At 39.4% G+C, this 25,889-nt stretch overlaps 1 protein-coding gene and 1 long non-coding RNA gene across 14 annotated transcripts in view; one reads left to right on the forward strand and one right to left on the reverse strand.

The window, feature by feature from the left end:
- NTNG1 (netrin G1) overlaps positions 1 to 25,889 on the reverse strand; it is a 310,207-nt gene that overhangs the window by 23,939 nt on the left and 260,379 nt on the right. For 7 of the 13 annotated variants that reach the window (XM_070267252.1, XM_070267255.1, XM_070267257.1 and 4 more), the window contains one exon: positions 21,200 to 21,334. The exons of the other annotated variants lie outside the window; for them this stretch is intronic. In XM_070267252.1, the coding sequence (XP_070123353.1) occupies positions 21,200 to 21,334 (135 nt within the window). The remainder of the gene's footprint in view (positions 1 to 21,199; positions 21,335 to 25,889) is intronic. 13 annotated transcript variants of the gene reach the window in all.
- On the forward strand, positions 3,109 to 11,326 carry LOC111773570 (uncharacterized). The gene is made up of 2 exons (XR_002808182.2): positions 3,109 to 3,236; positions 11,106 to 11,326. It is a non-coding gene; the product is annotated as an uncharacterized lncRNA (long non-coding RNA).

Below are 25,889 nucleotides of genomic sequence, written 5' to 3' on the forward strand. Positions count from 1 at the left end.
GAAAAAAAAAAAGTCTTCAGAAAAATTCCCTTACACTACTCATAACAAAAAAAGCCAAGACATGAATGTTCTGCTTCTTAGATATTACAGCAAACTATTAGAATCATAATTTTCTAATACTTTAGGAGGTGAACACATCCTCTCACTATGAACTCATAAGTCTACTATATAAATAATTTACTCTGGCAGCTTATGTATGATCCAGACTGTAATATTTATAAAAGAATGCTGCAATTTTCTTCTTACAAAAAACTTAATAAAAAATAAATTATTGTTAGATAAACCCCAAAGCAAAATACCTATTTGCCTTTTAGAACATTACATGAATATCTGATAGACACATGTACGTCATAATTAAACACGACACAAAACAATATTGCCAAGTTGTCTGTTAGTTGAGCATAGCACATTCAATGTAACCACTTTAGATGAGAGCTCATATCTATGTCTCTACAGCACTGAGAGTGGAGTGCCAGGCACAGGGGTAAGTGTGAAATGTGCAAATGGAATTAGAACACGTTGCTTCCAGACTTTTCCGAATATGTGCTGCTCTTTGTAGTTAAAGTCTTGGATTGGGAATTTGGTACCAAAAGAACCAGAAATTCACATTGGAAAATAAGCTGAGTGATAGGTGTATGGTGTTTACTTCCAATTTGGATGCTGCCTGCTGGCCTTTATTTCTCTCCAAGAACGCTTTTCTAATGGAGGAGAAAATGCTAGAACAATTCTATGTGGACACATCTAAAGCAGCACAAAAAGGATTACGATAGCCACACAAGCCTAAGGCTTGAGATTTGTATTTTCTTCAAATAATATAACTTAGATGTGCCAGTAATTAGATTCATGACAGAACAAAAAGGAAGTCATTTCTTAAATGTATGGATGGTGTTGTATGTAGAATTTCTGCAGAAGAATTATTAATTCATCTGTACATTGAGTTATATGACACAATACTCCAAATGTGTAATTCCATGGACCTGAGACCTAGCATTCCAGTGTGGGCTTACGGAGAATGGTGTCATGGTAGAGTTTCTGACAGCTAATGGGTACATCAGAGCACAAATGTCATCCAACTGGGGCACTAAAGTCTTGCATCATGTATGTAAGCAACAGCGTTGCAATGTGTAGCCAGACAAAGGTATTTGCAGATCAATATAAAATCAAATGAAACCTCTAACTCTGGATGATAGGGTTTCCTGGTTGTACCAGATACTTGAATCAATTTTGGGAGTAAGGATTAAAGGAAGAGCAGTGTGGTATCTTCAGCCACATCAAAGGCTATTCCAGAATCCAGCTAGGCATCCCAGTAAGCAAGTGGGCTGGGCCCCTTGGTGGGTCCACTTGCTTCTGGTGGGAGCTCTCAGACAGGTTTGGCTGATTCACTTGACCGAGAGTGATCCTATGCTATCAGGGTCCCCCGGATTAGACGTGGACCTACAACAGATTCCAAAGCCAGTCTGGGTGAGGGAGAACTTGCTTGTGCCCATTGTGTCCGAATCCCACTCTCCTAAAGTTTGAAAGCGGGGATAGTGGTGTTTTCACTTTGTTAAACCCAGGAAGCTCACAGCCAAGTGAACCTATGACCTAACAGACCAGCCCACAGAGGGCATCAAGGCTTCCTGTGGGCCACCCTATTGCCTTACTACTTACTGTAAGCAGATCCATTCACTCCAATTAAAGCTTCAAGTGATTCCAGGATGCCTTCCGCCACCCTGTTTCATTTCCTTTGTCCTTCATTGCTCATCTCCCTGTTCAGAAGATGGTTTCAGATTTTAAGAGGAAATGATCTGTCTCCCATTATGATGGGTCACTGGGTTATGGCCTGGGGAATATTCTTATCCCTTCTAGAAATGGGTGCATCTTTCCAGAAAGTGAACCTCACTGGGGACTGTTCTGTGACACTTACCCATGTTTTCAAAGATTCTATTTATAGCATTTGCAGCTACTATAGGTAGCCATCTTCACTTCTCCTCATACACTCTTCCAGAAAGGATGACGGGCACAGGACACGAGAGCTGAGACAGTGTGTCTGCCATCAGCAGCTAATGATTAGATGATGAAGAGAATTCCTGCCATTCCTGTCTCCAGGGCAACAGAGGGAGCCTGAACATGTAGTATTGACATGACATCAGGAGAGTTGCGACTGTAATAAAGGCTTGTCCACGGATTGTCCTTGCCCCGCCATCCAGTGCTGTCACCTCATTTTACAGGAATGGCTGCAGCGCAACAGCAGTTACTCTCCATTTCACCACACCGCTGCACGGCACAGCAACTTTGTAGTTGCCTGCCTGGCTGAGAATATTGGGCCCTAGCGTGAATCAGGCATGCATTACTTTTCACAAGCATTAACACAGCTGTTGAAGAATAAGCCTGTTGCTTTAGAGAAGATGGGTACTTTCCTGTTTCCAGCATCCAACATTCCGTTTCATTTGATCCTGGGAACTGCCACACTAGGCTAATGGACAACACTGTGAATAACGACTTAGTATACTGGCTTCCAAAAATCATCATGCAAGTGTCTGATGTTCGAGTCTTCCTCATTACATCTCCCTTCTCTCCCTGGCTTCCCAATAAGACTCACCACTGAGCTGCTGCAGCTCACCGCTCTGTGTACAGCACCTGAACAATGAATATACATTGGTGTGAGCTGGGTTTGAACCTCATTCTTCTCTCTTCTAATTTTGTGACCTTAGATAATTCATTTCACCACTCCATGTCGTCGTTTCCTTATCTGTAAAGCGCAGAAAGCAATATCTTACGGATGCTGTGAAGATTAAATAAGACGATGCAAAGTGCTTGCCAGGGTGATGATATTGGAACACGACAATCTCTTTTGTCATATATGATCCAGTGACTAAACAAGTGGTAGCTGTTTATGTACGCTGTTTCCTTCTTTGGGGTATTTTGAAGTGACATAGGGTCTACTAATTGGGCCACAGTTTGATGTCTATTTATTTGAATTTTTGACAGGCTTGAGGAATTGGTCAGAAAATATTTTCATGACTAGTCTGGGTGATTTTTCGGTGGGAAAAGACACAGCATTTTTGGCTTGAATTGCATGATTGGCATCTTTTGAATGACAGCCCGTTCTTTCTCTTAACATCCTAGGCCCATGTGAATATGCAGATGCTGTCTCTCCACAGTGTTCATACATTACAGCAGTGCCTCTCCTCTGCATGCATCGAAGTATCAAACTTGTGAGCTGGGAACCTGAGAGCAGCACCTGCTTGTTCCAGGTGAGCATGGGCGGACTAGTTGTTGAGTCTGAGAAATAAATTCACTGCACATAGAGGGCAGTGAATAAACATTTGCTCCTGTTGGCAGATGATAAAGTGATAGTGAGAGAGAGTTGGTAACTTTTGTCAGTCGATGCGTGTTTGTATCCAGAAGGCTCTATCTCTGTTGTGTGGTGGTGTTTGTGCTCATGGAATTCCTATGAATGAGTACTGAGGCTTGTTTCCACCTCACTGAAAGCAAACTGATCCTGGAGCTGGGCTGTAGTCCAAGACTAGAACACTGCAAGCTCCTATTACCCTCCTGGCTCGCAAGGAGGATTCGGATTAAAAATACATCTATTTCGGACTCATCACGATGGGTTTGTGTGGCATACGGGGCAAGGAGTCAGATCTATATCTTGGTTTTATAACAGCTCTATCACTGACTAGTTGTTTGTTTTGAACAAATTAGACTCTCTGAGCCTTAGTTTCCTCATCTGTAAGATGGGTATACTAGCACTTCCTTGCAAGGTTATTAGGGAGAGTAAATAAAATAATATGTGTGAAATGTCCAAGCAGACTTATGGCACATGACATGTTTATTACTGAAATATTTTGGAATGCAATTTAATTTATGAAGTGATTAGAAAGTGGATGTATTTATTTGTAAGACTCCAGTATATTTCCCTAAACGATATTCATCTTTCCTATTTATTAAAGGCATGGCAGTTTGAAAGGAGAGACAAAGTCAGCAGGAAAATCCTCAGTAAATTGGAGGAAAAGAATTGGACTTATGCTGGACTGAAAAGCCCACCTGGGGATTTTAGTCATGATCACTAGTTGTGTTTTCAAACACTCTGCAGTGAGTAATGCATACTCTTGTTGCTGGAAACTAGGTACCAGCTGAGGGAAAGAAAAGATCCCCAGTGAACTCCTGTCTTCTCTTGAAAAGAAATGTGTTTGCAGTGTCCTTTTTGACTGTCAGTTTCTGGGTGAAGTTTTAGACAGAAATCAATGCTCTAAAGGAATGTTATTTTCTGTACTAATGTTAAATTTGGAGCTGGGAACAGGTAGTACCTTGCCTTCTTGATTAAAGAGAAATAAAAGACTACATTTACCTTCAGATTTATTAACAGACTTGAGATTGACTGTGCTGTTGTACAAAATAATAAAATTCTAACCTGAAATTGGATGCCAGAGAACCCTTTCTTCTACCACATAAATGGCTAACACTAACCATTGTTTTGAGACAATAAACTAGTGGCAGGGAAATGAGTCACAGTGAAAGGAAGTTCCATCCTCTCTCCCAGAGGACCGGAGACTCTGGCACTCCTCAGATGTTAGTCACCTCCCTCGGACCAGGGGAGCAGATCTGTGATGTCAGGTACCTTCTGAGTATAGGAAGGACTTTAAATTCCTTATCTTACCTATGCTTCATCGCTCATTGAATTTCAGAACATCAGGGAATTCATATTAAGGTCTCTATCCACCACCAGAGACTTTCCACCTTCCCCTGATGGCTTCTGGACACACATAATTAGTTGTCTTGTCAAATATTGCTTAAAAACCAACATTTCTGATTGGGATCTCCATTTACAGGTTTAATGACTCATTGACAGTTGCAAATCCTTTCAAGCTCTTCATCAAGGCTTTCTGTTACCTACTGGCGTTTGCTTATAGAAGGGCAATATCAATAACCGTGATCAATTATAGAGCTTGTGATGCCCCAGGAATTGTGCTCAGTAGTTTACAGCATTTCATTTAATTCCCTCACTACTCTATGACATGGAGCCATCTCTTTTTTAGAAAACTGGAATCTTAGGTTAGAGAGGTTATAAAATCTGCTCAACAAGACACACAGTAAGAGGCAGAGCCAGGATTCTAACCACTATACAAGAGCTACTCAGCCAGAGTCGACACACAATAGTTTCCAGCTTCCTTTTACAACCAGAGCCATTAGGAGGACCCCAAGTACTCTGGACAGGAAACTATGTTTCAATCTATGATTTTATGAGCTTTATTCCCACCTTCCTAAGTTTGGTAACCTCGTTGAGGGCAGAGGCTGTATTAAACATTTTCTTTTTCTCTTTTAACTCATGTTGCAGAGTTCACAGCAAATGGTCAAGAAATGTTTTGGTTATTTATTAATGAATCCTTCAACCCAGGGTCTCTCCTCCCGCTGGGCTCCTTCAAAGTAGTACTTCTCATACCATTTCCCTCTCCTCTGAGGATTCTTCATTCAATATACAGTTGCAGCAACTAGGACATTCATGTTAAAATGTAAAGTAATACGCCAGTATAGTGTGCAGCGGGACAGCAGAATTCCAATGCACAGACTAAACTAAGGTTGGCTGACCCTGACAATGAGTCCCCTGTATGTCTGCTGCTAGTGACAGTCATACCTCTCTCACATTCTCCTTACTCTTTGGAGGTTATATTTCCTTCTCATTTTCACTTTTTATTTTTTTGAGGAAGATTGGCCCTGAGCTAATATCTGTGCCCATCTTCCTCTACTTTATATGTGGGATGCCTGCCACAGCATGGCTTGACAAGTGGTGCATAGGTCCATGCCTGGGATCTGAACCAGAGAACCCCAGGCGGCCGAAGCAGAGCACGCGAACTTAACCACTGTGCCACCAGGCCAACCCCTCTCATTTTCGCATTTTATAGTGACATGGTTAAGGCTGTGAAAGTATTAACTTATCCTCTGTTCCTCAATGCCTGTTGGTTCACCACAAAAATGAAGGCTTGCTTCTTCAAGGGCAGTGTGACACGTGGTGAAATTGTTACTCGTGTCATTATTTTTTTAATCTCCTACAGAAATAAACATCCTTATTCTCCTCAAAGTAAGAGTCTCAATTTGAGTATCTTTTTTGTGTAAGGAGAGAAATCTTAAACCTGCTGAAAAATAGCCCATATCATGAAGTTGCTAAGGATAAGCCAAATAACCCTGTGGAAAGTCTCCTGAGGAATTCTGGAAAAAAAAAAAGAGAGAGAGCGAGAGTTGAATGCATTTCTGACGTATAAGTCCCTAAGGGTGTCAACAGTCACTAAGTTGAAAGTAGTCTAGCATCCAATTGGTCTGATGGTGACTCAATGGACTGTAACTGACCAGTCATCATTCCTGAGAAATTAGTTTATGTCCAGGCACAGGACCCAGTCTAGCTTTTGGTTTGTTAAGAGGTCACCACAATTCTAGACGCAGCTACTGGGCAGGCATTTTAGCATTACAGGGTAATTTCCAGGATTTAGGATGATCCTAAAATTGATGAAGACGTGCTTCTAAGGTTAGGGTGAATTTAATGGATAAAAGTTTATTACGGGCTTTATTTCCCTATTTGGAAGCTGCAAAACTAAAAGGCACTGATTTTAGACCAAATCTTAACTAAAATTTTGCATTTACAGATGGCAATTATAACTTGAAATAATCACAAAAAGTGACACAGTAAGTGTTAAACCCCATTCATTTATTAGCCTTCTTTTTTTCCGGAAGGAGCCATAACTTTCACAGCTTTCATTGTGTCATGTCACTTGTAACTTGATTACTTTCGTAAATTCGTTGATCCAGTCTCCACCATTGTCAATGAAACTTGGAGGGCAAGTATCATCACTTATAGTTTAATTATCTCACTGTATGCCCTTACTGTGTGACAGAAACTGGGTTAAATATCATTATATTATTTAATTCTCACAGACAGTGAGGTGGGTCCAATTCTTATTTTAATTTTACGTGAGCAAACTGAGGCTAAGTTGGGTAACAAACAGTGCAGGACTGTAACCATTACATATGGAATATTTGATTGAGTCTAAGTGGCAAATATTACATTTTGTTTCATTATTTTAAAATTTCTGTCATTGCCCATAATGTTCTTACTTCTTTATCCCTATTTTAGAAATTGACTGATATTAATGTATTTTAATAATCCCATTCATTTTTAAAAATATCAACTGAAGGTAAACAGAAGTTTTTGAAGAAAGAAGATAAAGCTATTAACAGGAATAAAGCAGCCCTATTTTTATCTTTATATACTTGCTTTCTCTCTGTCTTAGAAATATTTTAGCAAGGCGAGCATGCAATGAGGAAGTGGATTTTAAAAAATGGTAATTGGGAGCCTGGTAAAATATATTTCCGAGTAATGCTAATCATGTGTGTCAAGATAAAGGAAATTAAGGTGGCTTAAGTTTTCAGTTCTCTTCAGAAAAATCAATTACAAAGCAGTTACGCTGCTGACACTAAACAATAAATCCCTGGATTTAGTTAATAAAAAAAGCTTCCACTTTTGAAGGTTTGTTTTTTCATCCGATGGAAGAAACTCATAGCATTGATTTTGAGAAGGAAGGGGCTATTTTCATCAGGTATCTTTAAATCCAGACATACTCTTGATTTTAGCTTGTTTGGATCAGAAATCTCTTGCCATCTAGGGAATTCCTCTTTATAAAGCTGCCCACAGTGTGCAACGTTCCTGCCGTTAGTTGTGGGCCCTCTTACCTCAAATTCTAACGAGGAGGGGCAAACCGGAGCCCAGCTTACATCTCACTTGGGGTTCACAATATCCTGAGTCAAATTCACGGCTGCATTAAATTTCTCAGATGAAGTATAATTATTGAAAATGTAGTCCTCAATCTTGGCTGTGTATTATGATTGTCGAGAGAGTTTTGTGAAATGCAGATGCCTGGGCCCGTCCCCAGAGAATCACGCTTAAGTACGCTGGAGTGAAGCCAGCGATGACTATTTCATTTCAATCTCAATTAACCTTTATATAGTTACTGAGATGTTCACTGTCTTGTCACCTTCTGGTTTTGGACGATTAGAATCTTGCTGTCATTCTTTCCCTTTTGTTCTCATAAAACCAATGACACAAAGGTTAAAGCCACTGAGAAAGAAAGTTTTTCAACAAGTGCAGTTCTGCTCATCGCTTTTCAAATGAGCAATTAATAATTCATAACAATTAACTGAGTTATGAGTTTCTCTTTCAATACGTTTCCAAACATGAACAGATTCAATGGTAATTGCCATCAAATTTTATGTTCTATTTCACGTGCCCAATAAAAGTTTATCTTTTGGAACTCACTTTGTATTTCCCTTTGATATATTCCTAACTGAATGCAATATACTGTATTAAAATATTTATTATTAACCTATCAAATATTAAACACTTAAATTATATGGATTAAAGAAAACAAATAGGCTACTTGTTTAAGTTTTCATGATTCTCCTTATTTTAATACGATTTAGATTTGTAGAATACATGCTGGTAAAAACTGATGACATGAGCTACTATATGAGTTCCTGCCCCTTATATGAATTTTTCCTAGGTATATGTATGTCCTTGATTTCCTAGCCACCATTATTCTACGAACACTGAGTGATAAAAATAAACAAAAAACTTGAGCTTTGGAGTTGCTCTATCCTAGGTTAAAATCCACATTTACTATCTCATGCTCTGATTCTCAAACTTTAACATGAATATGAATCACCTGGAGATCTTGTTAAAATGCAGACCAGTAAGTCTGGAATGATACTCTGTGCTTCTAACAAACTCCCAAGTGAGGCTGATGCTACTGGTTGAAAGATCACACTTTTAAGTTGCAAGGCTCTAGCTGCCCACGTGCAGGTTCCTTAGCCTCTCTGAGCCTCACTTCATTTATCTATAAAGTGGGCATAACTGCTAATGGGATTTTATGCAGATTCAACAAAGCAGTGTAAATGGCTTGGCACAGTTCCTGGCACATGGCGAGCACTTAATAGCAGCCACCAGCATCATTACTAAATGCAATAAAGAGAGCTAAGCAAAGCTCTAAAAAATTTCAAAGATTGAACAATTTTAATCTATGACTTAAAATAAGTGCTAAACTCGAATATCTTTAAGACTCTATCTCAGATATCATTCTAAGGTTATAGGTCAGAGCAGAGATTCCTAAGACCAGAAGAGAGAGCTAGAAAAGTGGTACTGGAAGGTGGTCTTCTCAGATTCCAACAAGAGTGAGGTGCTGTCAGATTTGAGACCCAGCTTGAACTGTCAACCCTCAGAGGGCAAGGATCACATTTTATTCATCTTTTGGTGCTAAAATAGTTTAGTGCAATTCCTGGCACATAGAAATTTGATATTTTCTAAACAGATGATAACATGAATAAATGAATGAGTAAATGAGTGAATGAATGGCTGTGATCTGATTCCATTTGTTGTAGATGAAGGAACATACGGAACATGGTTGACTTAACCATGTTTTATCAGATGGGCCTCTCAGTAGGTGAAGCACAAACTCCTCCATCCCAAGACTCTGGACAGTCTTTAGTAAAACCGTGACTTCAGAAATGTCGCGGCCTGATGTAATCAGATAGAATTCATACATTATATCTATATGTATATATGTAGTTTAGCATCCTTGGTGCAATATCAGCCATTTTAATTTTCATCTTAATAAGAAAGAACAGGGGTACGATATCTCAAGAAAGACCTCATAATACTTCCAAATCTCTTCCACGTGGGCACTAGTAAAAGCTGGGCCAGCAAAATCATGGAAAATGCAGTGATTGTCACCTCTGACATTATATTACGAATAAGTTGCCAAATTATCCTCATAATAAGCCCTTCTGTGAGCTCTCAAACTGTCTTTTTGCACCCAAATCCATGTGAACAATGTGGTTGTCCATATTATTGATTTTCATGATGAAGAATACAGATTAACATAGGACTACATCCATAGGGTCAATAACACTAGCTAACGAGGTCTAAAAGTGATCCCTAAAAATAATACATCAATATTTCATTATTTTTGAAGTGTTTTATCTCTGAGACATATGCCCATTTCCCCAAAAGAGCTGTAACTTATAAGAAATAACTGCTACACATAATATGAATCCTACACTTTTGCAGAATATTATTAAAAATGTATCTCAGCAATTGTTCCTGTTTTAAAATATCCAGCGATGTCTGGATGATCTTGACTGCTAACTGTGAGGAGGAGTTGGGGATTGAGGTTGGACCCAGAGCAGATGAACTGTGTGTGGATCTGAATTTGTGTGTGTGTGTGTGCCTGTTTTAGATGAAATCCAACTTTAATGGAACTTACATCAAGACACCAATGGCTCTGTATTTACGCATGCCTCTTCTCTTCACCTTGCAGCAATGGATAACTGAAGGTTGACTATAATTTTTAAAAACAGGAAACTTAACAAAGATGGGATGAAAAGCATATAGCACTTAAATAGATACAGGTCATGACATTATTCTACGCCTGTAGGTAGCGCCACATGATCCAGAACGTCCTGGGTTCAACAGACTCAGTCACACTCAAGGGAGCATTGGGACAGAAAAGGCAGAGGAGGCTCATAGCACCGGCATGCATTTTATTCAGAATAATCACCTCTGATATCAAAGTCTATAGCAAAAAAATAAAGTCTCAATAGGTTCTGTATGTATTGTTTTTCCCTGTGCCCTTGGCGTTGTAGCTGATATCATTACTGTAATTCTCCCTCAGTAGAGCTTGTTGCTGATACTCAAGGTGACGGGTTGTTCCTGCAGAATGATTCCTCACACCAACATGAGCAATCCTGATTGTCTTATGGCCACCCAGACTTCTCTTTCATTAGTTGCTGATTGTACTAAATTGATGCTAAATCTACTTGGCCGGCTCATAAGCCTTTAAACAATTGGCACCAACTGTGAATGTGATCGTGTCCTGGAAATTATATGGCCCAAGTCTTCACGCTTTTGGAAATCCTAACATTTTTCTTAAGTCAATTAGTGTCTGGTAAATATCAATCAGTTAGATACCCACATCAAGATGGAGGGCACACTTTAATGAAATGTGTGGTTTTGGGTTTTTTTTTAACGTTCTCTCCTGCTTCTTGCTTAATATTCTCCATTTTCTTTTTTTTTTTAACAGGTCCCGTTTCTTCATTTCTAACTACCGTGTGAGTTTGGAATAAATCAAATGATGGTCCGCAGACCAAATCCAGCCTCTTTCTGTGGCCCATGAGCTAAGAGTTGTTTTTACATTTTTAAGTGATTGAAACAAAATCGGAAGAAGAATAATATATCATGACTTGTGAAAATTATATGAAACTCAAATTTTGGCATCCATAAATAAAATTTTATTGGAACACAGACATTCATTCATTTAAGCGTCATCTATGGCTGATTTCGGGCTATGACAGCAGAGCTGAGAAGTTGCAACAGAGACTGTATGGCCTAGGAAGTCTAAAATAATCGCTATCTGGCCCCAAACAGAAAAAGTTTGCTGACCCCTGGAATAAGTCACCAAAGCCTCTGTCTCCATCTGCAAAGTAAAAACGACAAAATCCTATAAAATGCCACAGCAAACTCAATCAACAATAAATGTCACTAATAACTGGCTTGCCACTTGTCAGGTGTTTCAGTTGGGGGAATTACCTTCTTTAAACGTCAGTTTTGCCATCTACAAAATGAGGAAAATAATCCTACTTCTCTTGTAGAATGAGATAATGCATACATGTTTCTGACACAAAGAAAGTGCACAATAAATAATAATTTTTATTATTTTAAAATAATTATTATTATTCCTCAGAAACCAGTCCATATGCAAAGAGTTGAGACCATTTGGAGATTTCAGGATCATGGAATTTTAGCCCCAAATGAGCCTTAGCACGTCCCAGCTCTCTCTAGGATTTCAGAGGAGCAGACGCACAGAGGCGGCCCAGGGCGTTGGGCAAACCTTCCTTGGAGAGGAGGTAGCAGTCACACCCGGAATCAAGATTCCTGACTTCGCTGTGTTGACTCCTAGAATTCAGTTCTCAGGAACCCTCCCACTCTGGTCTATCTGTGGCTCTTCTACCCCAGAATTCTGTTCTGATGGTGCCTGAGGACCGGTCCTTTGCTTAAATGAAAATTTTTCTCCTAAAAGTTTCAAGTGGCATGGCCCTTTTTCAATGGGGCAGATGTTCATACTTAGACATTATCTGTATATCTGCAGCTTTGGAAGATTTTGAGATTCATTCTCTCTCTTTCACACATACACACACAGTCACACACAAACACTCACTAGTGTGCAAAGAGTGGCTCAGGGTGAAACGCTATGTACTGTCTAAAGTAAGGAAAGGGCTTCATGTACTGTATTTCTCCTTGGCCTCCTGATCACCTTAGGATGATTGGGTAGGGCCAGGCTGCTGCTTTTATTCTGGGCTACTAACAGATAGAATGTGTCTGCATTTTTCTATGACCTTCAGCATTTCACACACATTTCACTGTTAAACTTGGATGGTTCTATGGTGTGAAATGGTAGAGTTTGGGCATACTTGTCATTCTCAATATTCTCTTGTTCAAACAAAGGGAGAAAATCAGCAATGATTGCCAAGAAATATGGAAAGTTGCCCATCCAGGTGAGAGCTGAGGCCCCTCTCTGAGCTGAGCACAGGACAGCTCAGTAGTAAGCAAACTGCGGAATGGCAGAAGTAGCCTGGAATTGCTGTTAGAATGTCCACTATCTGTATTTATCCTCTGCCAAGCTTCAGCTATTCAAGAGCCTCAGGTTTTGAATGTATTTAGGATATAATCCTACTGTGAAGGGCATTCGGAACAACTCACTCCTTTCAAGTTGCTCAATCAGGCTTTGCCTCTTATGGTTGCTCCAAATGGAGCCATTAGTGGTGTGAAGAGTTACAACACTTTCCGTGGTGTAAGCATAAGCTTGACCCCCCTGATGTGTTAGAAGTCGGTGGGCTTTTTCTATCAATTCTAAATTAAAGTTATGTTAAGAATGATGGGAAAACAGGATTGGAACTGGAAAGCAATGGCTATTAGCATGACTGAACAGTGTGACATTGTCCTGCTGAATCAGGAGAAATTTCACAACTGGGAGCAACTCTGGGGTTTGCTCCTCTAGCTGACAAAATGAGCCTTTTTCCCCCAGGAGGACTTCCCAGCATATTTGTAATGCTTACAAATTGCCACTTTCTATCTTCTGTATTCCTAATATTTTCCTTTTAAAATTACCTCTGGGAGGCTCCTACTGGTTCTGTTTAAAGAGCATTTCCTTCCCACCCTTAGGAGTTGAACAAAAGTAACATCAAGTGCCCTTCCAAGTATTTATTTTTCATTACTGTTATGTATGTAGCGCTCAGCAATGGAAATGAGACTGGTGTTCAAGCTACTAACAAAGAAATTAAAAACTTGGATTGAGTGGTGCCATTCATTTTCAGCAATAGAGATATAAGAGCCAAATGAGTGAAATCATGTGTCTAGGACCGCAAATGCTCTGGAGCATCACAGATATCCTTGTTTAAGTGAATGCTGCCTGTCAATGGATTAACATATGAAGTCAACTGGTGAAATATGAACAGGATGTTTTAATGTAACACAGCAAACAGCAGGAGACTGCAACTATCGGCAATTGAAAAATTACAAGTTAGGCTCAAGGTATTTGTCCAAGGAGGCACAATCTTCATCTCAGAGAAACAGATGAAAGCATCACCCTAATGATCACAAGTTGTCAGGCCTGTAGAAGTTAATACTAACCAAGAAACAAACAAACAAAAAAGCCAACCAGAAAAAAAAGAAGAAAAGAAAAGAAAGCCTCCTGGATTATTGTAGCAGAAAAGCTATGATGGGAACCAATTAAACTCTAGAAAAAGGAGTTATTTAAGTCTGAGTCTGACTCTTGGAAACCAGAAGTGAAGACTGAGAACATAGCTGGTGAGAAGTACTTTTTGGTAAAGAGAGATTATAGAGGATAGCTGAAAGGCTAAGTTGTGGTTCTCAATACAAATTGAGCTGAGTGTCTCACTACACCTTCCCTTTGCCTCATGGACTTGGTCTGAAAGTCAGAGTCAGAAAGTTGGAGAGGCCCCAGAGGTCTTTTCACTTGACTTTTCCTTTAAGTAGAAACTCTCCAGAAAGCATCACTCATAGAGCCTGTACAGCTTCTGTTTGAACTCTTCCATAAGATAAATCTGGGGGTTTATTACTACCCAAGGTTGACAAATATAATTTTTGACAAATGCTAAGCTGAAACCTGTTTTCTTTCTTTTACCCACTGGTTCCTAGTCTATCTTCCTGAATCAACAAGTCCACTTGTTACATAATAGCCTTCCAAACACTGGTCAACACCTGTAACATGTCAAATCATGTGCATACCAATCTGCTTCAACTCTCTTTCACATGAAAAACGCTTCATCAAAGATGAGACTCTCCTATATCACTGTCTACTGTGCTAAAATTGGGTTTCTGAGGACAGGACTGTTGCTGTGGGCTGCTCAGAGCATGTTTCAGGGGGACTATAATCTCCTTGGGTCTTTGGTCAGCCTGAAATTGTGTTAGATTCTTTGTCACTCGTGACATCTTGTTGTCTAGAATTGAGCTTGAATGTAAGCTAAGATCTCCACATCTTTGCCACTTGAACAACAGCTAACACAGCTCCACACCATTCTTCATTTTGCAATTTTGTTTTTTCAGCCTTAATTTGCAGCCCAGTGTCTAATAGGGGCTAAATAAACGTTCATGAACTCTCATGAGAAATCCTTGCACAGCCATGTTGGTTATTTGAGGAGTCTCCCATTTTCTCTAGCTAGCCTATTGCAAACAATTTGTGCTTTTATTTAAAAACATCAGTGTGTGTGTATGTGTGTTTGTGTTTTACAGAGGGTTTAAGATCTTACCCTTTTTTCCATAAGAATATTTTGAATTTTTCTTAAGGTGTGGGACAATACCTCTTTTAAAGGTTTTTAATAGAATGTTCTCTCTCATGTGACACTGCCATATCCATCCTACCAGGAAGCGGTACTAGTAGTTCCTCAACTGCTTCTTCCACTCTTTTGGGTGAACAAATTCTCATCAATGCAAGCCAACAATTAGCAGGACACATCTTTTAGCAGATATCGTCATATTTGAGTTCCGCCATTTTGGAAGATCACAGAGCATTTAGATTTCCTAATTTGGCCTTGGACAAAAAACCATTTATATCCTCTAAACAGTTGTGAGGTCTATAATATACTCTCACAACACCTTTTCTATAAGATCTTTGATCTTGACTGAAAAATATTTCACTGTCTCTACTTTCTAATTCACAAAGAAAGTCTATGCCTTCTGGACATACGTCTCTCCTTTCTAATCCTGTTACGTATTTCTTTTGAATAAATTTTACCTTTGCATATCTTTATTCTAAGTGTGAGTTACATTCTGTCTCCATGGTACCTGTATATTTATCCCTGGCATTCTAAGTTGACATTCTTAGTGACTATTGTGGTAGGCAGTATAAAATGTCTCCCCAAAGATGTCTACATCCGAATCCCTGGACCCTTTTCCTTTATGTGGCAAAAGGGACTTTACAGATGTGATTAAATTAAGGACCTTGAGATGGAGAGATTACACTGGATTATCTGTATGTGACTCATCTAATCACATGGGTCCTTAAAAGTAGACACTGTGTCCAGTCTGTGGTCAGAGGAAGATGTGGTGATGGAAGAATGACACAGAGAAATGGAAAGTTCCTGGCTTTGAAGGTGGAGGAAGGCATCCATGAGCAAAGGAGTGCAGGTGGTCTCTAGAAGCTGGAAAAGCCAAGAAAACAGACTCTCCCCTGGACCCTCCAGAAGGGAACCCAGCCCTGCCGACACCTTAATCTCAGCCCAGCGAGACCCTTGTTGGACTTCTACCTACATAAATGTGAGACACTGAATCTGTGTTGTCTTGAGCCGCTGAGTTTGTGGCAATTTTCTACAGCAGCAGTAGAAAATGAATGTAGTTATGGTGCCTTCTCTGCGAAGGGATACATCTAAGCCATGGAGTTTTGTTCCCCAAACTTTCTGTTATTTTTCTCCTGAGAATAACTGTTGCCTTTTTTTTAACTTTGTGGTTTGCCACAGTGTCTGGTTTTACAGTTGTATAAGGGTATTTTCTCTACATTCCTCCCAAATTTAATTAAAAATCTTCTGGATCAGGCCATCAAGGCTCCCACTAAACACATTTTTCCTGTTCTTGGTAACATAAGCACTGATCCCTTCCAAGAACCCATGTCTGATGTTGGAGGCCGTGGTCCAATGAGTGACCCTCAGCCTTCCCCTTGTTATGAATGCTTGGGTCTTGATTTCCTACATGTTGTTATCTTCCAAAATCATAACATTTGACTATGTCACCAAATCTTTTGACTTTAACTCAAATATTCAGACTATCAGTTCTTCTGAAAGCATCATTAGTATTCACATAAATTAGGTAAAAATCTGGGATAACTGGTGACTTTAATGAACACTGCACGATATTCCAACGTATCTTATACATCCTCCAGGAAGATAGCACATCTCCTCAGGAGCCTCACTGGTTCTGTGTGTGGCTATTCCCATTCCATTTTCCAAACCAAAAAAATAAAGTAATTAATTAATAAAATCTCAAATCTCCCGTATGTCCAGTCTTCTTGGTGCTGGTAACAAATGTTTCATTCCTTCCCAATAAATGTTAACTCTCCACATTTTATGTGAAGCATGGAATGCTATTTTCTCTCTAGAAGGTTCAGCTTTATTCTCTGGGACATGGCTTATGCTTCTTCTGATTTCAAAGAGGTGCATTAAAAAAAAATCTTCCCTTTTCCCTTCAAGGTCTTATTCTTCTCTTGGTAATTGGTAACCTCAACACTAATTTTGATTCTGCCTGACCTCCTTGAAATCTTTTTATTTCTGCTTTCTTTCCTGAATTGCGTGTTCTGTGCTGTCTAAAGACCATTCATTCTGATGGTTTTCAAGTGTTTTACCTTTTACGTCAGAGAGACCAGCTTACATTCATGGATCACACACCTGGTGGGCCCCTCAGGCAGAAAGTTCACTGATGAGCCTGGAGTTCTTTATTTCCCCCAGCTGAAGCCACTCAATTGCTTTTGGCGTCAGCTTTGCTTCAGTCTCTTGAATCAGGCTTGTCTCTAATCAAGGGCTTTTTAGAAGACTTAGGGCAACAGTTTGACACTTCAACAGTGGCCAATCTTGCTGTACTTGCTGCACTATCATTGTACAATGTTTTGAACATGGATTCTTGCCTAGTTCTTTGATGCATCAACATGTGCTTGGAACTAAGTAATAACTGAGAGCTTACTATGTACCATGAGGTCCGTATTCATTATTTTTCTTTGAATCTTCACAATTACCATATGTGTTAGGTGCTAGTATTACCCCTTTTTAGATGAAAAACTAGACTTAGAGAGTCCAAGTAATTTTCTCCAAATCTTGCAGATAGTAAGGGGTGGAGATAGGATTTACACCCAGGTTGTAGGATTCCAGAGCCTAAGTGTGTACTCACTAGGTTTTACTCATAGGATGTAAGTGACAATGTTGGTAACTGGATTCCTTGCTTTATTTTCTGTTCCCAGCTCCACGTCCTTTTGGACTGCAGTTTCTCATTGCTTCTCTTGCCATTCTTCTGGGGTGACTAGAGCTCTTTGTCTGGATGCCTAGGACTCTATTTTGACCCTTACTACAGCCCATCCCTGGCAGTCCCTACCTAAATGTCTGCTTACTCCCTGCTCATTGCTCCCAAGTCATTGTCAGCCCTCTCTACCACTGATTTTCTTCTTAGTATTGGTTTCTTGTTGCCAGGTTAATATCACTGCCACTGATAATGTGGCCAACCCAAGGATGGATTCAACTTAGGGTAAGCAGAGTTGGGGGGGATGGGGAGGAGAGAGAAAGAGAGAGATTGATTGAGGCGTATATTTAAATGCATTCATGTGTGTGTGGACACAGGAGTGATATGATAAATATTTATCAACCTACAAGCATGAACAGATTAGAAAGGATACTTCCTATAATACTGGAGCAGGTGCTGGAGGCACCCTGCTAGGCCAGGTATCACCCTGTTGTTGCTGGATCTTGGGGGCATTCTAAGAGATCCCAGGGAAAGGCACTTAGGGATCTTTATCCATTTACCAACCGACAGAAGAATTTCTATATTTTAATAGAATATCAGCCCTGTGGGGGTGGGGGTTTTGAGGGAGGGAAAGAAGATTTCAGAGTGAGATAAAACTATTGTATGCTCAAAGGTGTATTTGAGGGGCCTGCCCCGTGGCCGAGTGGTTAAGTTCGTGCGCTCCCCTACGGCTGCCCAGGGTTTCGCCAGTTTGGATCCTGGGCAGGTACATGGCACTGCTCGTCAGGCTATGTTGAAGTGGCATCCCACATACCACAACTAGAAGGACCCACAACTAAAATATACAACTATGTACTGGGGAGATTTGGGGAGAAAAAAAGCAGGAAAAAAAAGAAGATTGGCAACAGTTGTTAGCTCAGGTGTGAATCTTTAAAAAAAAAAGGTGTATTTGAAATATGTCAAATTTATGTAGCAAATTCAGTCTCATTCTGTTCCAGTTCTTCCTGTACAGAGCAGCCAGAATAATCTTTCTAAAACAAAATCTGATCCTTTCATTCCCCTGCTTAAAACCATATGATGGATTCCATAGCTCTTCTGTATGATGGTTCCCATGTCTCTTGTCTGATGAAATGAACTCTCTAGCTTGGTGTTCAAGATTCCACATGACCTGGTCCCTAATTGCTTTCTCAACATCTTCTGTCCCTCCCAACACACAGACACACACACACACACACACACATATGTCCCTTATCCTCCGGTAATATCGAAACTATTTGACATTTCTGGAACGTAGTGTGTTAGCTCATGCACCTTTGCCCAAGAAGTCCATCCTGGAAAGCTCCTACTAACCCTTCAGTTCTCAGCCAAATGCCACTTCTCTGGGAAGTTGTACTTCCCATCTGGGCTTCACTGAAAGCATGTACATAGCTCTTCCTTAGTTCTAATTACTTCTGGCATAATTGTTGGGTTGTATGTCAGCCTCTCACTCCAGATTGTGAACTCTGTGCCCACATGTTCACGGCAGCTCTCTCTCTTCACGCCTGTAGCCTCTACTATTAGCTTAATGCCTATTCATAGCAGGTACTCAAGAAATACTCCAGAGAATAAAGCATTTACTCCTGTAATTTCTTGATCTACAGACCAAGTATGCGAGGTGCTGGAGCTAAGGTACAGAGGGTTTTGTACATCGCACTGACCTCATGTGGTAGGTCCACACTTAAATCCTGTCTTCCAATTCCAGAAGGAAAAATTTGGTGACATTTTTTATAATACTCCAATAATTAACACAGAAGAATTGAGTCAGGCCCTTTTTGGGATGCATTTCCCCTAAGGCTAGATTAATTTATTTTCCTCTCCAATGTCTTTCCCTGATTACACTCCAGGAACTCATTCATTAGGTCTTACTGCATCAGGAAGTTTGCATGACTTTCTTTTTAAGAAGTGTGTCTTAATTACAAAGTCTCTTTACAAAGTCCTTATCCCTTGAGTCTCGGGGCTGGTCTCGGCCCTTCCTCTGTCTGCCCCTCCTTCTCTGCTCTTGACTACTGGCCTTCTCTGGGCCTCTATATTCAGATGTCCCAGGACTGATGCCTGTCCTCTGCGTCCAGGCTCCTTACATATCTCTGGGATCCACCAATGCATCCAGGCCCTTAAGGTGCTTTCTGGAAACCTATGGCAAGTAAGACTTTTTGAACTATGACCTTATCCAGAACTTATGAGCAGGTGTGCTGCCTGACTTCTGACTATTTGACTGTCCTTTAATGCTCCTCTCCAGCATGGTTGGAGATGCTCCTGGATCCCATTCTAATCCCGGCCTGCTCAGTGCCAAATTTCTTACCCTATCACCACAGTTCATTGCCGCCCATGGCATTAGGATGGCAGTCAATTTCACTTTGGCTTTACATTATGTAAAAGTGTAGCTTCCAGATAACTGTAAATTCCACAGGTAGCAGGTGAAATATTCTGTACAGCCCTGGCAGAAATTGGCTTTAGACAGTCCTTGCATGCTGACATTTTTTTCAAGTGAAAAGTAAGCAGCAAAACCTCTAGAGCTGTGCTGTCCAATACGGTAGACGTATGTGGCTATTAAGCCTTGCAATATGGCTAGTCCTAATTGAGATGTTCTGTAAGTATAAAACACACATCGGATTTCAAAGACAGTATGAAAAAATGCAAAACAGATCCAAAATTTTGATGTTAACAGTATGTTGAAATGCTAATATTTTAGATATTTTGGGTAAAATAAAATAAGTTGTTAAAATCAACTTCTTCCATGTGTTTTCACTTTTTTTAATGTGGACAACAAAACACTTAAAGTTACACACGTGTCTTGCACGATTTCCCATTGGAGTGCCCCGCTCTAGAGGATTTGCCTGGTGGCTCCGTAATGTTAGTAAGCTGACTGTGTATAGAGAGAATGGAAAGTTAGTGCAGAATTAAAAAGCAGAAAAGGTTATGAATGACAGAAGGAAGCTTCTGCTCAGATTTTTTAATTTCTGTTCCCTGAATACACTGACATGCCACCTGCCTTGGCAAGCTTTTAAGAAGGTCTGATAATCTTCAGAGAAATGAGGCTCAACCAAATGACATCCGTCTAAGGCTCGTTGCATGTGCCTAACCTCTGAGGCTTAAAATCAATATTGATTTTCCTCTTTTATTTTACCCTGGAATTTAAATATCCCTTAGATTTATTACCCTTAGGTTTTTGGTTAAGATTCAGCGATGGGTATGATAGCAAGGGTGGTAATAAGTTATGTAGATATCATTTAATTTATGAACTCTGGAGCTCCAGGCTAGCTTTCAGTTCAAGAAATATATTAACCACATACACATCACCCTTCATTTTGCGGTGAAGATTTCCAAGCTGGGTCCCTATTGTGCCACTTAATTTATGGTCTGGCCAGGTACATGGATCTGCGTACAATATTTCAACATAAGTTGCTCCAGCCATCACAGGGGACGAAGATGGGCTTCAAAGAAGCCAGCTGGACAGCTGATGGATTGCCCTCTCTCCTATACATAGGCTGGGGCATTAAGTAGCTTTTAAAGCTTGTCAGCGGTTTAGGTCTTTTTCTGCTCTGAGAAGCTGCACGCACTGGCCTAGACAAGCAGAATCAGCCATGCTGCAGCAGGCAGAGGGCAGCTCCCAGAGTTACTTACGTTGACAGCCGTAGTGCCAGGAATTTCCCGGCAGACACTCATCACACTTAGGCCCTGTCGTTCCAGTCTTACACTCACAAAATCCTGAGCCATTACAACGATCATGGACTGAGCCCAAAGGGTTACAATAACACTCTGTAGAAACAAGACAACACACAGGCTGGAGACAAGTCCGCGTGGCTAATAGATATCAACACAGGAGCATCACTTACATAAACGTATCACTTACTTAAAGAAAGATGTCCACTAATGAAACGCTTTGGCAAATACGGCTATTTCAGGTCCATTTATTTATTTGCTCAGCCTTCCATGATATCATTTTATGATATGGGAGGAAATCAACTGAAAACTTCCAAGGAAATAAGATACCATGCTCTTCACTGCTAACAGATCATAATGGAGATTCCATTTGTTAGGGCGTTTTTAGATGGTTTAATGAACACCATGAGAAGTTTGTATATTAAGGATAAATCAATATGGCATCAGTGTAAAATCTGTTTTAAATTATTCAAATGGGCTTATCTGTTATACTCAATATTTGAGAACCGCTGAATATTTTTAAAGTGCAATATGAATGCACTTTGTTCATTCAAAGGCAATTTTACTTTACGATTTGGGACAGCACCTTAACTTATTTATATAAATACTATTTTGTGATGAGCCTTTAGCTGGTGTATCTGCTGCCATGTTAGTACAGCTTTTATGCAGCCTAGATTACCAATCATGAAAGAAAAATAAATTTTGTAATCGTAATTTCAACATAGACATAATTTGAGACATATTTTTCATTATAATGTCTGCTGGCAGGACAATACAATTTTATGTAACAAAGAGTAAATAGAATATTTTCTTGAGTCCTCACACATTCTTATACAGAATATTTTTCTTCTGAAGCTCTAGTTTGCTCAAAGACTGAACCAGAAAAAGGAATTCCTTAGGCTTCCATTTGCTCAAAAGGTAACAACAACTACTTTGCAGCTTTTGGAATTTGTGGGTCTGTTTCTCTCCTTGTTACCCCACTATACAATCTCGGGCAAGTTACAGCGCCTCTCTGTCTCTCAGTTTCCTTTATTTTAAATGGTCCCATAAAGAGGTTTTCTTGTTAAAAAACAAACAAAAAAAATCATACCGATCAATCAACCAAGAGAAGCCCTGAGAACTTTGGTTTAATAGCATCAAGTTGAGCATTTTAGATTGGCAATGGAGAGGCAGGGTTTAAGGTTATAGAGAGATCCCCAGAGGTTTGACGCTGTTTTTGTCATAGGGACTAATTAGACAATTTCTTCCAAAAAATTAGAATTATTTATTTCATGCTGATTAAGTCATTTTTTGACTTCAACATTCTTATGAAACCAAGATTTATGACTAATAGCGATATATACAGGTAAAAATAAAACTAAATAAACTCTAAAATGCTCCCTGCTTGGCTGGCTTAGTGATAAGGAGGGGTGTGGTCTACACACCACCCGACATACAAGGAGTTTTTAGAAAAATCTTATTGACGGGACTGTGGTCAATGGCAGACGTTAGGGTGGTGAGGATGGCCTTGGAGAATTATATTTATTCCATGGCATTGGGAAGAAAAAGAACTGTGAGACTAAAAAACGACACGAAATGCTTTTGGAAGTTTGATTAAAAAGTTCTGCTACAATTGATTTATAGGTATTAAAAATGTCTTGTATTTGCTTTGCTCTATATAAAGTATCTCTGATTACCTAATCTTGGGTTTCAAAGGGAATAAAAAAACAGTGCATCATAATTTGAGATATGTTTAGTAGCAACTGCTGAGCCCTGAGTTTCATTCTGATGTCAAGCTCGTTACTAGGGGTTATTAGCAGTGATTACTCAAGGTCATGAACCACGTATCCTCTAGCTTCCTGCTTAATGCCCGAGTTTACATGAAACAGACGCATGCAAGGATGTTGTCTTCATGTAATTGCTGCATCATACAGGGTAATTACATGCATCTTTGGAGACATGGCTGTGCTAGGAAATTGTATGAAAATGGGTAAATTCACCAGTAATCGCAAAGCAGTAATCGCTGTGGCAACATAGAATAGCCTGCATTTTATATTTGCCATAATATAAAATGATGCAAATTGTCTAAGACATCTATTTCAACACAGAGTCTACATTTTGTCAAAGATATGGGCTATTCCCTCACAGCCAGGGTGGTGGATTTCACTGCCAATTGTTAAAGAAATGGGAAAGTGCCTTTTTTTTTGGTTCAATTTAGACAAGACTTAGCTGAAGTCCAAATTTTCGAGATTAGTGCCTAATTCTGTAAAAGTGAATTGGGTATATATCCATTCATTTTTATTAGTATTTTCTATACAAAATGGTATTAAAATTAACTCTCAATTACTTGTGGTGTAACCTCTCAAATTTAATTCTCAGTCCTGCCTCAAGCCCTTTGGGGAGTCTAAATGTGAAAAATAGTGAAGAGGTTCATGCTGCCTCCTAGGGCAAACCTTGGCAATGGAGCCACAGGCTTCCAATGGCCCTGAGAGAGCAAACTCCAGCCTTGGCCTGGTGTGCAGGCAGCTTTGATATCTCTGCCCTTGCCCGTCAAGTGGGAAAAGCAGAATCTAAAGCTCTTCCAGAAAACTGTTACTGATTCATTGTATGCACGTATAGACTAAAGACAAAAGATAGATCATAGCATCTATCAGTTAGCTGAATTTTTCGGTTCATTCTTTAAAAACAATTTTACCCCTCAGGAAAAGGGCAAGAATTTAAGGAATTTTCATACGTGGCAGGATACTGTAGCTAATTTTAATGGTCCCTAAAAATTCTCATCTTTGTGCTTACCAATTACTTCACTCGGTTGGAAGAGTATAAAATACTAAATAGAAATATGTTTGCTGCAATAAAATAAAATTCCCCAAAGAGTTATAACTTTAATTAACAAACTTTCTAGAAATGGAGAAAACAATCGCTCTTGATTTTTTTAAGTAGAAATGAATACAAAAATGTCTATTAAACCTTCCATATTTCATTTGTAATTTATGTGATTTAAAAGACAAAAGCTGAATGAGACATCTTCTTGTCTGTGGATAACCAAATATGGGTTTACAACAGGTCCATATCTCTTAGAACTGGACAGAAAGTGTAGTGGTTCATAGATTACTTAAGGACTGGAAAAGGTCAAACTTCATGAGAATAGAATTCTCTGAGTAAAACATATTGGGATATTGTCGTTACCTGCCAAGAGAAGTTTTATGGAATAAAATCTTTTCTTTTAAGGTCTTTTTCTTTGATTTATTTAAAATAATATGAAATTTATATTGTAAAACACTTTAATTTAATCTTATGTATTTTGTAAAAAGGATACTTTTATTCCTGTGTTCCTATTTATTTTACCTTTTCTCTCCTGTTTCCATATTTACATTTATATGACATTTATATATTTTTACAAATGACATTCAGCAAAATGTAACTCTGCATTCAAAATTCAAACAGCCACATGTCTTTTGGTTTTTATTAATATCCTGCAATCTTTGTAACTGAGTGTTATCAAGGCAATTGAACTTCTTCTGTTCACAGACTCATAGTGGAATTGCTACTGTCATCCAAAAAGCACACCGGGAGTGAAAAGTCTGACAAGCTTAGCTTTGTTGACTGTGTCAAGGTGGTTGTGAGACAATGTACAAGCTTTGAAGTCAGGAAACTCTTTGCTAAAGCTGTGTGACTTGGGTCAATTTGCCTTACTTTTCACAACTAGAAAAGAGGGGAAATTATCAGTAGAATACTTACCCCACAGTTGTGTTAATGAGGATTAAGTAAAAACAAAACATATTTGCAAGTCAGTTTACAGTTTACCAAGTGTTTCCTGTGCATCCCATAGGATCCCAGTTTGACCAGGAGGCTCAAATCACTTACCTAAGGCCCACAGCTATTACATACCAAACTGGGACTTGAACCCAGCTCTCCGGCCTCTAAGTCCAGTGATTTCTCCACTAATTCACAAATTATAAATAAGGAAGCACTTTGAAAAATAGAACATATGGTAGACAGAAACAGGATTATGTATACATGGCCCAATTGAATTCAAAACAGCTTGTGCGGCTACTTTATGTGACACTTGGTGAGTACCTCTGTGACCTTGATAATCTAATCAGAGAACAATGATCCCAGAATTGCAGATTAATTGGATTCCTTTTTTGTTGAAAAGATCACCTGTCACTTTTCAGCTTGTGTATTCTATTTAAATGAATCTGTATGTGAAAAATTCTACCTTTGAAATTGGTTGCCTATACAGTTACCTATTGATTTGATAACAGATACACAGGTATCCTTCATGATTTCAAATAAATGCAATTCTTCAAAGTAAATTAGGAAGTGAAATTCCATTTATTGTTTCTTATTTTTCCATCACCTTCCTTCTTAAAGACAGGATCCCCGTTCTTAAAGACAGGTAGGAGAAGCCTTTTTGGATGGGAAGGGCTCCTGGTTCTCTCTGGTACATATGAGCAGTAGTCTCGGGGGATGAGGAGAGTGCTCAAGGCAATCCCATGGACCCAGTTTCCCAGGGCTCATGAACCTTGGAGGCTAAAAGAATTAATTGCTGAGAACAGTTTTGAGAAATTGTTTCTCTTTTGGGGGGCTATAAGAAAAATTCAGGAAACAGAATTTCATTACTACAGGTGGAAATTCAGGCAAACCTACTACATCACCGGGTGCTAGTGGC

The sequence above is a fragment of the Equus caballus genome, chromosome 5, assembly GCF_041296265.1.
Source record: "Equus caballus isolate H_3958 breed thoroughbred chromosome 5, TB-T2T, whole genome shotgun sequence".
NCBI classification, from domain to species: domain Eukaryota; kingdom Metazoa; phylum Chordata; class Mammalia; order Perissodactyla; family Equidae; genus Equus; species Equus caballus.